We start from the raw sequence: 14,143 nt of genomic DNA, 5'->3' as shown, positions 1-14,143 counted from the left end.
AGGAGTATTTAATTGGTGAATGCCAACTTTAATTGGTAGTACAAAGGTGTAATTACCACAGTAGTAACTCATAGGATTTTGCATCTGCACAGATTTGAGTGCATGCCATCTGTAAGACACCTGTACATTTTTCCAGAAAGGCTTCTGAAACTGGACACCAACTACACTGTATGAAATCACACCCCAAGTCAATACAAACACTGCATCTAAGAGTCAATATTTATTTGATTAATAACTTACAAAATTTAACAGATTTAATTTATGTAAGGAGAGCTAGTTTATTAAACATTTTACAGATTTTTTTTGTTCACAATGTAATACACATCAAGATCTCGACAGTATTAAAATAATACTTGGCACAGTTATAAATAATATACAAAAAAATCCACAGCTTAAAATGTAGTGATGCTGTTTTACACATTAATTGAAAAAAAAAATCTGGTGGACATCAAAGAATACAAAAACCTGCAAAGAAACAGCACATGTTTAGGGCCAAGACAAAATTCCTATTTATTCTACCTATGTCAGATTAAGTTGGTCTGATCTGCTGTTGGTCTGGATCAGCTTAAGTGTCAGAAGCAATGCAGTTTTGGTTCAACTAGTGAATTTTTAGTTTGATAACTTGACAGAAAAAATGCTGCATAGTTGGCTCCCCCCTGCTTGCTTTATGATTTCACATCAACAATTCAGTGTTACTCAAGACAAGTTACATTTTGCACTGGAAACTTCATACATCCCAAATCCATATATGCATGTTAATTTTCACAACTACCTACTATCACTCAGATTTTGGAGGTCTCAACAAATCTGTCACCAGAGAGCTACTGACATGTAAATAGTGCAGAACTTGCTGCGTGCTACCCAGGATCACCTCTTCTTTTGCAAACATTTTTGACATGGAGTGCATGATACAATTCATGGCATTTAATGCTACTGGGCAAATATGACCAAAACTTGCATCATGCACTGAGCTGCTCTTCTGGTGGCTGGGTGATATTTTATAAAGTGTATTGAAGCTCCTCAAGTCAACCGACCCCCAACTAAAATGTGAAAAAAGAAATGAATGAACAAATATGCAGAACATCATTGGTGATTAAAATAAACCATAGTGTAAAGCTTTCATGCTTTTTTCTGATTAGAAAAAAATATGAATAACTGAAGTCAATTGTTTTCACAGAAATAGAGCATGTTTTTGTTAGGATTACAAATTTTGTCTGACAACAGTAGCCAAAGCTTCTTCATCCCTATACCCAAACCTCTCCTGTTAAAAGTGTCCAAGAAAACATTGATTTTTCCAGTATTAAACATTCAAGGACTCTAATGCTGCACTTCTGTAAATCCTGATATCTGGTACTTGCAAACTAAGTGTGTGTCTTGAGATCAATGAACAACTACAGAAAAAATGTTTACTTGCAAATACTGAACATCAACTATTTACAGTTTCACTGCTCCTCCTACTAAGGCAAGGGCTAGGAATACCACTAGATTGCTTTATTACCTGTAATCTGCGTATTACAGAAAACGCTAATTTTGCCAAGCATCAAACATGCAGTGAATTTGCAGGGCGTAATGCCTATTAACAGCAATATTTAACATCACTAAAAGCTCATTAGATATCTTCCTATACTTTTTTGGTTGAATAAAATGAAAATGAGCAGCTTTAAATACACTAAACACACACTCACAGAGAGAAAACTATTTGATAAATTATTTATATACAGATACACATTCTTTACACTGGTCTCAGACATCTGCTTTCAGGACCCTCCCCAAACTCCCCTCACAGGTTCCTTGAACCACTGGGTTGCTACAGCACTTAGAAGAGAACTAAACTGATTCTCAGTCTCTCTGTAAACAATAGTTAAGGAAGCAGTGAACAATTCACTATGAGTATATGAAAACACCATAACAAAAATCAGTGCATCACATTCAAGAAAAGCCCCTTTGGAATGCAATTTCAGATCATTCCTTACCTTCCAAACACATCTGTAGCATGAGAACTTAAAAACAGAAATTAAGGGTGATTTCCACGTGCCAATACACCATCTTCTTCAGAACACTGCTCTGCATTTTCTGTGTGCACGTGCCATTATGGGGATTCATAATTTTCTGTTTTTGTTAAAGTTGGGTTCCATTATTTCACATCCAAATGAAATCAGCATTTCAGGCAACTTTGGGTTCTTCTTCTCCAATTGCATTCAATTTAAAACTATCTTGTCTTTTTGTAACTGAGACTTTTGCTACATTTGTAGTATCCCCCATGTAATTTCTCTTCCAACACGTCTCCAAGTACACTACACTGTTCTGTATGAGGACCAAACCTAATACTAAAACATTGCTAATCTGTAAGTTGCTTATACAATTACTTCAAAGATAATTATTTTTTCCCACTTTTTTTCCCTGAACATTATATACTGTAAACTAATTTTACAGGTGCATCATGCATTTAGGCAGGGCTTTAACTTTGACAGAAAAGCTTTCCTTGTTGGCGCAGCTGTTTATTTCAGACTACATTATTTCAGAACAGGGTTATTACAAGTATTTAGTTGTACCACTAACTGGTGGCAGAAACAATCACCAAAAAACGTGGGCAACATATTTTTACTCAACATTATCTGACGTGCCCTACTGCTATAACTTAACATGTTACAGGGGATCCCCACCACAGGATGTTTATAACAGTACTGAAAAGCCCATTTTTCAATGTACATACTACTACAGAAAATCTGTATTAAAAAAATCACATTACAGGAACTACAACATAGCAATCAGTGAACTCCATATCATGAAATTTAGTTTTATATTCTAGATTCTTGTTTCAGTGGAATTATTGATATTGGGATACAAATTTTTCTGCTCAGCACAATATAACTACTTATGTCAATACTTCAATAATCTCATGCTCCATTGTGAAAGACCTTAAATAAAAAACCCAATAACAAATACTGTGAATATGTTGTCATGAATAATTCTCATGTTAAGAACTGTTAAAATCCCTTTTTGATCTTCCTCCTCTTCCTTATCAGGTTTGGCAGTTTATTCTGTCCATTTTTACTTTTGTTAATAAAATTCTGATGAAGAGAAGGTACCTTTATGATTCATCATCAGCCTTACACATAGCATGCTACTCTTCAAGGGATGCGGAGTCGAGAGAGAGAGACAGAAAATTTTTCAGGCACCACTCAGGATGATATGCTCACAGGATGAAGGTGGTGCTACACTAGCTGGTAGCCTGATCCTGAAGTTTGGTCATATTCTATTGTATACTGCCTTGTCCAGTCCACAATAACAGGCCGAAAAAGACCACAGCATCTGAATTCAAAGAAGTCTATAATGTTCCTTATACATCCATGGCTAAAAACAAAAGAAAAAAACACATTAGCAAGCAGTATCACAGCCTACCTACAAATTTGATACTTCACCCTTAAAATTTCTAAGTTCAGAAAATGAGCTCTGTTCAGAATTTTTCTCATACTTGATAAGCAAGTTGATGAAAAAGTTCTGAAATAAGAAGTGGTCACCAGACTGCTGAATGTTTGATCCTTGGGCATAATCAAGACGCCAACTTTCTTCCATTATCTACCAAAACATGTTTTTAGCAGTCCATATAGCATCACCATATAGCACAACCTGGTAATTCAGATCCTGTTCTAAGAGGACAGTTGCATTGTACAGATGGATGCAAAACAAAATGGCATGAAATTGATGTCTTCCTAGAATAATTTCCATATTTATTGGTATCTGTTTCTGCACACATACTGCTTCACCAGCTGCAGGTCTAGAATCAACCAGGTCCCTTGACAACACAAAATTAAGAAAGCATGATCTGAATTAAATGAACCAGTCAAGCACTTTCTGTGGCTGAATCAATTAACTGTCAAATATTTAAGAAACCTACATAAAAATTCCCAACATGCTGGGGATTTTTAACTTAATTAGACATGGGCTGAATAGATCATAGCTTTCTGGAAGAGAAGTTCATGTAATGATATATGAGAGGGCAGGTCTAAGCAAAAAGGAGACGAAACTATTTATAGATGTCAATGCTTCATGTGACAGGTGATGCTAAGTCAGTTATTTCAGACATCTGGTGTTATTTTCAGGTGTAATTTTTATAATAGCAGTTTTTCAGTTAAAATGATTCGTGAATGCGACAGCAATTTGGGATGAAACCAGCACTTTTTTCATATCCTGTGCACCACCCCGTGTTTTCCAGGCAAATTATCTGGTTTTGTTACAACTCTAATCTGTAGAACACTTCAACTACACAGAGATGCTTGTTTACTTCTCACTACAAGTTTTCTATGAAAATATAAAGAAAAGAACACACAAATTCCTAGCACAGAAATCCATCTGCTACAGAACAGAATCACGGAATGGGCAGGTTGAAAGGTACCACAGTGGGTCCTGGTTCAGCCAGGGTCATCCTAGATCTCATTGCACAGGATTGTGTGAATACATGCTGACTACTCCTGATCACAATTTTCATCTCCCATCTGCTTTACCCTGGGTGGCAGCAGAAAGAGCAGCAGCTCCCACAGGAGACACAGCATGTGCAGCAGGATGAGAGGTGCTTTTTTTGTTTTCCATCTCCTTTTGTAACATGCTCTCAACCCAGCAATATACCAGCTTCATGTCTTCATTTATGTCCTGCTTTGCCTCCACAAACTGCTCCATTACCCCATATTCCCAGTCCTATCTCAGTGCTATTTCATCCCTGAGCCCCCATCTTTCATCTTGCACCCTCATCACTACAGAAACCAGAATCCCAACCTACTCTTTTACACATTGATGCCCAAAAACTGTATGCAACAGCTTGCTCTCACCCATGCAACGCCCACTTCGGTTCCTGGGACATCCTGCTCCCTTCCCCACAAATAGCTTTGGCCATGCTCTTCCTGATCAATAGGAAGAAAGTGAAGCCTCTTTTCTCACAGTGGAGAGACAGAGCAGCTACTGCATAGAGCAACTTCAACAGCACAGTAAATATTACTCAGGAGAAAGTGCCCAGTGTGGAAATGAATGTCCAGGTCAACATAGACATGCTACAGTAAGCAACTACCTCTGGTTTGAGCATTTGCTTTATAAAGAGGATATTTATTTCCCCATCAACTCTACAGTGAAATACCAGTGCTGGAAAACATTCTTCTCAGTGTTTATGCACCCTACACTACAAAACATTAATCACTTCCTTTAACTGGACAGAATGCGTGACTGAAAATAGCTGACAAGATTCAGCACTCCAAGTAGAGAAAATAGTCTGGAAGTACTCAGGTGTGTTCTGTTTCAACAAGCATTATGATTCAAATGTATGCAAGGCTACACAAATAAGAAATTTGTAAATGCTTCAAAACTTACTTGAATGGGCTTTCAATAGATGTGGTTGTAACTTTAAAGTGCTTATATCTTCTTGCATTCATCCTTTCATTTGTTGTGATACCCAAGCAAGAGATCTTAAGACAGGAAGAATAAGTAATTTAGCTAACGTAAAAATATGCAACCAAATACTGTATGAGACAGACTGAAAAAGGACCAAATTTACTGGTTTAAATTTATTTTTAGAGAAACGAGTTTTTGACTGGGGAAATTATCAGAAGCAAACATAAACTGTAAGACTTTGAAATTGATATATGTTGTAAGTAACAAATATTGTAAAAATGGAGGACGAAACTTAAACTTCCTGAAAAGTTGTATCTAAGCCTTAGAGGATAATTTCTATTTCCAGGAAATCTTCTGGAAAGATTAAGTCTCATGGTTCATTAATGACAAGTCATACTTCAAGGCTTTCAGTATGACTTTTCTTTCCATGGAAAGGATAAAGAAAAAACTTGGGTTTGGTCAGATTAGAGTATAATAATATGGCTTCAACTCACATTGAAGCAGTGTTAAGAAATTATTGCATCCTCTTTCAAGCTACCACTCCCTTTCTACTAATAACACACAGCATTATTATAAGTTGGCCCCATGGCTCTTATCCTCTATTAGTCTTTATTGTCTTTTACTGGTCTGTTTTACCTTTTTGCCATTTTGAGAATGGAGAGCAGGAGGCAGGTATTTTAACCTCTTGCACAAAAAATACTATGAGAGAGCAGATGCTTGTCTCCTCCATCAAGGCTGAGAGATTAAACTTGGTCTAGCACAATGAACATGAAAATTTAAATGACAGAACTATTTGATATTCTTATGTCACTCCCAAGACACAGCATTATGAGTGAAGTGCTCTTCCATACCTGATACATCTGACACATGAGTAACACAGCCACCCACATGAAGTGAAACACACTGTTTAGAAACATCCAAAACATCCAGGGAGAACAGGTAGCAATCTGTGTAACGTAGGTCCAAAATCCATCCTTTGTGTAACTTGTCTCACAGTGGAAACCCCAGTCTAGAGGAAAATAAAAAGTCAAAAAATATACGAAGATTTAAGGTATGTTTGTTTTACAGCAACATATAATGCCCACATTAGAATGCGTTAAATTAAATAAGAAAATGGTAAGTGCCAGAATTCTGAGCTTTACTTGCTCTCTCTTGCTTTCCCAACTCCTTGAAACATGACACATGCACATACTTGTCTGTGATGAAGAAGAAAAGATTTAGAACAAGAAAAACATCTCTAAGTTAAAATACCCAATATAATCAAATATTAATGTGCAGTTCAATTCCAGGATAAAAATACCCAAAACTCTGATAATGCAAAGATCTATAAAAATCCATATGAGGAGATAAAGCTTTTAGAAGCAATTAAAAAAAAGCCAGAAAATCACATTTACTCACAAGAGATACATCCATAGATCATCCAGCAGATCATAAAAAGCAGGAAGAACAGGTATCCCATAAAATAGCGATGGTTCCCTGCTCCTAAAGTTGCACAACAGGGACCAAATTACTACACTTTCAGCAGCAGAAAGACAACATTACACCAAAAAGTTTAATTGCTTGCTTAGAAGTACTGCTTATTATTTTATATAGAAACATTATGCTACAATATTAAGCCCCTACAACTTCAAGACAGTGAAATTAGCTGGTTTACTTATGATTTTTCTTTTATTTCTCAGACAACAAAGCAACTTTTCTTTAATTTTCTGTCATGTTACAACTGCAATTAACTAATTCATTTGCAACCTCTTTCATGAACTAATAAAATTTTTGATAGACAATATTTAGAGCAAAGTTGGTAACAGCTGTTGCAGAGCTTTTAACAGCCAGGAATTACACATTAATAAGTATTTTTTTAAAGCCACTGAAAAACTATCAAACTACAGAGTTCGCTTTCTTAAAAGTAACAGAAATATGAAAAAATATACAACCTTCCTAGATAATAAGCTAACTTATATCTTATGTTTGGATGCCTGATGAAGCTAGCTAAAAATAAGCTATCTAGTAAAACTTGTAAAACAAATACCTGTAACTGAACAGACAAGGCCTAAGAACTAGCTATAACAATGAATGGGATAAAAATGACTCTGCTTTAGACAGAATTCTAATTCAAGAAAACTCAGTTACTAGATGACTGATCTATTTTTAACAGTAGTCGAGCTAAAAATATGCCTCTTATGAGAGTACATCATAATTCTGAAGTACTCAGCCTTCCTTCTGTTTGTAAAATATGTCCAATGTTGCAACCTTCCAACAGCTCCAGGCTGTAAACTAAACCCACAGAGATGATAATGGGCTACAAAAGATTTGGCTGTCATCATTTACCAGCACAGCATTTACTTCTTTATTATGTCAAATGTTTTCCCTGCTAAAACAAGAGCATCCTCTGGAGGCAGAAAATAATCAAGTGCTTTTAGCAAGTGAGCTGAAAGACTGTATAAATAAGAGATGAGGAAAAACATACATATAACACAAGCTAGACTAAACACAAGACAGTTCTTTGAAAATCAAACAAGTTCCTGAAAACACAAAACTATGTTGTAATATTGCCTTTGATCACCTAAGGGCATATGAGAAAGTGTTGGGAATGTCCCTAAGGTATCACTTTCATTTGCATTCTAAATTTCAGAACTGTTAAGTTTCATAAAAGACATTCTGTAAAGAACACAGAAGTTAAACATGGCCTAGAAGCCCATCTGAGAGGCATCTGAAGGGATGCTTCTCTCAGCAACATCTTTAATGATACTAAACCAAATTCTGCATAACAGGAAATCCATATGTGTGAGGTAAAAACATGGGGTGTAACATTTCAAACTATAAATGAAATAGTACAATCTTGATCGCAGTTTAAAAAGAAGAAAAATGTGAAAAAAAGGAACTGGAGAAACTGTATTTTGAATAAGATGAGGCAAAACACAGTACTGTGCTGTACAGCTGCCTCCTGGACTGGCAGGAATAGAGTCATCCTCTGCAGTTAAAATAAAATTTAAAAAAAACTCTAGAAAAACATAATGCTATTTCGATACTCCATTTAGAAGATAAATATAATCACTTCCAGAGATTTGCTTGCTGTATTTTAACCAAAGCTTTGAGGAAAACAATTTGCCCTGGTTGCCAAATTCATGTATTTTTCAAATAGTCTCCACTTTTTGTCAACTTCTTAAAAATGGTAAAAATATTCTAGGTCTCTTTATGTGCCAAGTTTTATCCCCAAAAGATTTATTTCAGAGTGTCTATAAACACCCTTACAAGATTTCTCACTCCTATCTTTAGCAACATTCTTGTCCTTTTAACACATTCCACACACATTCAAATTCCACCTTTCCAGAAAGGCATGATTCATGTTTCCCTTTTTGGCAAACATACCACAAATGCTGTTTTAAGAATGGATTCTGTATTGCAATCCCATGCTTAGAGTGACCACGTACCAATCTGAGACAGAGAAGCCATATAAGGCTGTTAGACCATCACTCCCTCCAGTTCAGCTCCAGCTCCCATACTGTGATTTCCAGTGCTTTTTCCCAGCATACTTTCAAGGGCCCTAAGGTTTACTTCTACACCCAGTTACCCCACTCTGTACACCACCACTAAAAAACAGATTATACTTTTCCATCATCACTGTGATTTAAAAACATCCACCTACCCTAATCCCATGACTCATACACTCTCAATACACACAAACTAAGGTCTTTCCTTCCTCATTTGTTTTTTGGGTTTTTTTCCGGTTACTGATTAAAATACTGGATCTTTCTGTCCCACTGACCTGTACTCCTCAGTACTCTTGTAAAACCTGAGCCCATGCTCCCCTGCCTGTCTGAACTAAAAAATTTCTTATTTTTTCATTGTAAAATATCTAAAATATAAACCAAACATATCTCAGATAGTTACATCTGTAGGAAACAAAACAGAAGGGGATGATATAAGTTGATCTCAGTAAGACTAGAGATGTTCTGTTACAATTTAAATGCCAGGATTGACTATTTTACCCTTGATTTTTCAGACCAAATGACTCTGATTATTCATTCTTATATCTATTTGAAAGGACTACAATGAAGCATTTATGAAACTGTCAACTGTCAGTGAATCCAGGTCTTAACTCCTCCCCAAGATTAAGGCTACCTCTGCTTGTGTCCTAAAATATTAAACATGTGAAGCAAGCTGCACTAATTTCCTAGCTGAGAGGTCTTCAGTGCTCCCTGCATAATAATGGTTTTCAAATAAGTTTCTCAAAAAGTATGACTGGAAATAGCAGCATTTAGAGACTTTATTTCTGTTCTATATCCATTCCTTTCATAATCACTGGGGAGAACAAAAGACAACCTGGATGGTTAAAAAGAGGAGAATACCTCAATAGGAAGTTGCTCAGTATCTAACTTGTGTAATCATAGCAACTTTAAATACGTATACTTCACCAATAAGTTACTGATTATTATTGGTCAAAATGAAAATTTTCATCTTAGGTAATGAATAATAATCAGTTGTGGAAATGGGACATGTGTTTTCAGCAGTTAAGCTCTGCATCTTTTCATTACTAAACTTTATGCCAAATAAAATACATATGTAGCAAACTGAATTAGACACAGAACAATTTTGAGGACGGGTGTTGCGGTTTGTGTATATAACAGACAATACAAATGAGAATAATGCAGAGAATCACACGCAGAAAAGGAATTGAGCTCAATATTGAAAAGCTTTTCTTAAGAAGCCAAGTCTCTTCCACTGTGAAATGAGAACAGGCAAGACCTTGCAGAGCATTTTAGCAAATTCCTCACCTACACAGTTGCCCACCCACGGGCAGTGGTGATCAAACTTCGCTATACATCGATTGCAAACACCGCAGTGTTTGGACCTCACTGGCTTCCGTATCTGTAACAGATAACAAACATTTGCTTAGAAAAGCAAGTTACCCTGATGTATTCTAAATAGAAGAAAAGATAAACCCTCAATTTCAATGTACATTGATTGTGCTATTGTTAATTCCTCAGAGAACTTCAAACTTGAAGCTAATTCTTAAGGCAATCCTAGCTATTTAGCTTAATCTACATATCCTTACAACTGCACTGAAATGATTTTCACTTTTTTCTCTTATACAAAGAATTGTTTTTCTCACACAAAGTTCTTCTATCACCTCCAGCTATCGAGCTTTGTATAGCCAGCCTCATTTCAGCTTTTAACAATGAAAATACAGAATGAACTTGAGTCCCATGATTTTGCATCATTCATAACCAAGCTCTAACAAACTTTTCAGGTTATTTTCTAAAGACAGAAATATCACTCAACAAGCAGAATTCAATGGAACTTAAAATGCTAAATTACTCCCAAAAATTTTTCTTGAAAGGTTATGTCTTGAAAGAAGTGGTCTCAAATATATATGTATATACACACACATAATTTTTAGTGTCACATTATATATAATTTTCCAGCTGCACATTTGGAGATTTAAACATCATTCATGTTCCAAATATATCAGAGCTTTGCAGTGTTAACACTGATATGCTTGACCATTTCCTATCTGCTAGTTAACTTCCAAACAAAAAGCAAGTTATATTTGCTTTACAAAGTTAAGATTTTTTCCCCCTACTCCTAACTATTGCCAGATAGAGAAACACACTTAATCTTTGAAAAAATATTGTACAAAAAAACAACATGATTTTACTTCAAGTTATGGAGGTAGTGGAATGTCACATGTGATTTTTGTAACTTGCTAGGTGTATAACCAACCCACCTGCTAGACATACTGGATACATGAATTTTGACACTGGCAAGTTATTTCCACAGTGATAATTTTTTCCTCTCACTGTTGCATTATTTTTGTGTACATATAATGTATTGAAAACACTGCTTAGATAAAAGAGTACAAATAAATTGTGCCTTTGAAACTGCAATAAGGTCAAATACGTGTTCATTACAGGAACACTAATTTTGGCTTAGCACTATAGGAAAAAACAAAAATACACAGTGAAATGGATCAAAAAATATACTACCAAGCAGGTACTGCAGAATATGCTGAGGTCCAGACTTCCTGTCTCTGCAAGTTCTACTATTGTCTGCAGGAAAAATAAAAATTAGAATTTAGCATATAAACAAATGGTGACAAGCATTTTCAGACCTGCGGCTGTGAACCCTTTATTTTGGGTTCTTTCTACAACACAGGGACAAATTCAATTTGGATGAAACTGATTTTGAATCTACCTTATTAAACCAATATGCATATTTACTTCTAAATTATTTCTATTTTATACTTATTCCTAGTCACCTACTGTGATTTCAGTGCAAAAGGATGCAAAAACACATGTGCATGGTCTGACACTCAACACTGGAGTTCAGTATTGTCCACAAGCAAAATCACAAACCTCAGGAGAACAGAACTGAACAAGAGCAGATGAAGAGCTTTTAAATATAAGTCTTGTGCAGACCCAGGATCACTTCAGTTAGATCCACATCATTGTGCTTTGTAAACCTTTGTCTACCTTCTATGCTTTTGAACTACAGGAATATTTTATTCATTTATTCCTTCACTTGCTTTAAAGAGTGGTTTGGATTATTCTGTAACACAGAATGAAGGACATGACATATTAAAACAACAAACATCTGAAATTGTTGCTTACTACACATTTCTAAACATAATTAACATGTTCATCTGAAATGAAAAGAATTTTCTCACTTAGTTACTTCAAAGCTAAAGGCTAACTCAGCATTAAATACTTGAAGACAAATTATGAAAATGTTAGGAAGTGCTACACTGCATGAAGGTCACACATGTCCTACATGGTTCATATCCCTGGTAACAAAACACTTTACCATGTGGCTAGCTGCAATGTAAAAAACACAAAACATTCACAGCCATATGCATCTGCCTCAAGAAGTTGCATTTTGCAATTCCTACCCTGTTCAATGAGGCTTTTGGAACCACTCTCGCCTACATAAGCAAGTAGATCAAATAAACTGCATATTTATGCAATTTACTGAATCCAATCCAAAGTGTCATAGCTGACTACTCTAATCTAGTCCAGTTGAAGAAGGAGAATTTAGTTGGGAATTTACTTTGGCAAACTGGCAGTAACAGAAATGGAATTTTCAGAGTAAATCCAAATCTGCATATTGACTAAGAACTCAGCTATAGCCTATTGCAGAACACACAAATTATTTCATCGACACCATCCTTTTAATGGCTATTATATTTTCATTCCTACATAAGGACATAACTCCAAGTGGTCTGATCTTGATCCACACAGGTCTTTTTACAAATAACCATGAAGTAGAAGCTCAAAGTTCATTTTAGGTGGAATGTTGGCTTCTAGGAAACTTAAACAAAATGGTTTTCCTGCTTGTATAATTTTGGCATATTCAATGCTCATTCTGGCTGCTGAGAACAATGCACTTAATTAAAAATAAAAATATGAGATGCTAATAATGATACAATGTCTTAGCTATCATTAGATCACCCATATTTTCTGACTTCTCTGCCAAAATAAAAGCCCACCCCAAACTGCTTGGGGTTTTGGCTGTTTTAGCCTCAAAATGTTTGTCAGTCTAATACTTTTAGATAGAAAGGTAAAGAAAATTAGAGGTGCTTAGAAGTCTGGAAAGTTTTCATAAAATTCACTAACACCTTTCTCATAATGGCCAATTTGTTTCAGTATGGCAAAAGTCTCAAACTTCACATTTCCTTTTTCACTTAACTGCCTGAGAAATTTTTAATATTGAAAATTCAAATTACAATTTTACTGTGCTACTCAAAATGACTAATATGCAATTTCACACCAGTTAAGACTTGAAATACATTCCAGAGGTAAAAAAATAGATCTGGAAGACTCTTCAACATTTTAAACCTTTTTTTATACAACTTACTGAAATGTAATGTACTGAACAGTAAACTGAATACTCTGATCAGCTGATGGAAGGCTGTTGAAGAACAAGTTCGTATCTCTTGGTTTTACCTTTTTCTTTTGTTCTTCCGTGGCTTTGATGATTCCTGGATCAGATTTCCAGGACTTTCCAAAATTGTAGAAAAGTGCAACACTATTAGCAAGGAATGGAAGATGTATAAAGAAAAAATTGAGATGTGTTTACAGTCAAGGAATCTCAAGTGTAAAACTGAATTTCCTCTTGAACATTCTCACTGATAATTCTGAAACTAAATTTAACTAAATTTAAATTTTACTAATGCCCTTGAGTCACTGTATTCAGATTAACAAAATTCAGCACTGCTGTAAGAACTAGCTTGGTACTCAGCATTTTCCATTGCTTGACCTCCAAAACTCACTTTAAGAATGTTTGTTCCAGAAGTTATTTCTAAAGCATTTATCCTTCTAAAGGATGAATAACAATAGTTCAGTTTTTGAAACTGTTTTCCCTTTTAATTAAATTAAATCCCATGAAATTTATCTTCTTAATAACTATTTCCTGTTTTCAGAATAAACATTTTGGAGCTCTATTTATAAGACAGACATTTGATTGCCTGTGTCTACAGTGACTTGACATTCCTGTGATATCACAGGACAGGCTGTTTCTGGCCATAGAAGGAATTTTGCTGCAATGGCCACTATTGCACGGCAATCATGTCCCAACACCACTTATCTCCAAGAAAGGTAGTGTCTGAATCCTGGACCTGTAATGAGGCAATACACATATTTTGCATCACTGAAAGTTATTTTTAACATACTAATATGTCTAATACTTAAAAAACCACAGGATTTATTATTCTCCAGAAGTGTTTATAAAATCACTTACCATAAAGACAGAAAATAGCCATTTGTTTTAA

General features: G+C 35.4%; 1 protein-coding gene across 2 annotated transcripts in view; it reads right to left on the bottom strand.

Moving 5' to 3' along the window:
- Positions 1–207: 207 nt before the first annotated feature.
- Positions 208–14,143, bottom strand: part of ZDHHC17 (zinc finger DHHC-type palmitoyltransferase 17) — a 64,857-nt gene continuing 50,921 nt past the window's right edge. Inside the window, exons 11-18 of one of the 2 annotated variants that reach the window (XR_005954953.1) lie at positions 13,320–13,444; positions 11,364–11,426; positions 10,152–10,245; positions 6,778–6,861; positions 6,231–6,388; positions 5,359–5,453; positions 1,974–3,354; positions 208–465 (exon numbers count right to left, since the gene is read on the bottom strand). Coding sequence is in view for 1 of the 2 variants with exons in the window: in XM_041465631.1 (XP_041321565.1) it covers positions 3,216–3,354; positions 5,359–5,453; positions 6,231–6,388; positions 6,778–6,861; positions 10,152–10,245; positions 11,364–11,426; positions 13,320–13,444 (758 nt within the window). In the remaining variant the exon portion in view is untranslated. Of the gene's footprint in view, positions 3,355–5,358; positions 5,454–6,230; positions 6,389–6,777; positions 6,862–10,151; positions 10,246–11,363; positions 11,427–13,319; positions 13,445–14,143 lie in introns of both variants that reach the window. The other variant, XM_041465631.1, reaches the window with a different exon arrangement.

The sequence above is a fragment of the Pyrgilauda ruficollis genome, unplaced genomic scaffold (assembly GCF_017590135.1).
Source record: "Pyrgilauda ruficollis isolate IOZ18807 unplaced genomic scaffold, ASM1759013v1 scaffold19, whole genome shotgun sequence".
In the NCBI taxonomy this organism is placed as follows: Eukaryota; Metazoa; Chordata; class Aves; order Passeriformes; family Passeridae; genus Pyrgilauda; species Pyrgilauda ruficollis.
This window is presented reverse-complemented; position numbering and strand designations above follow the sequence as displayed.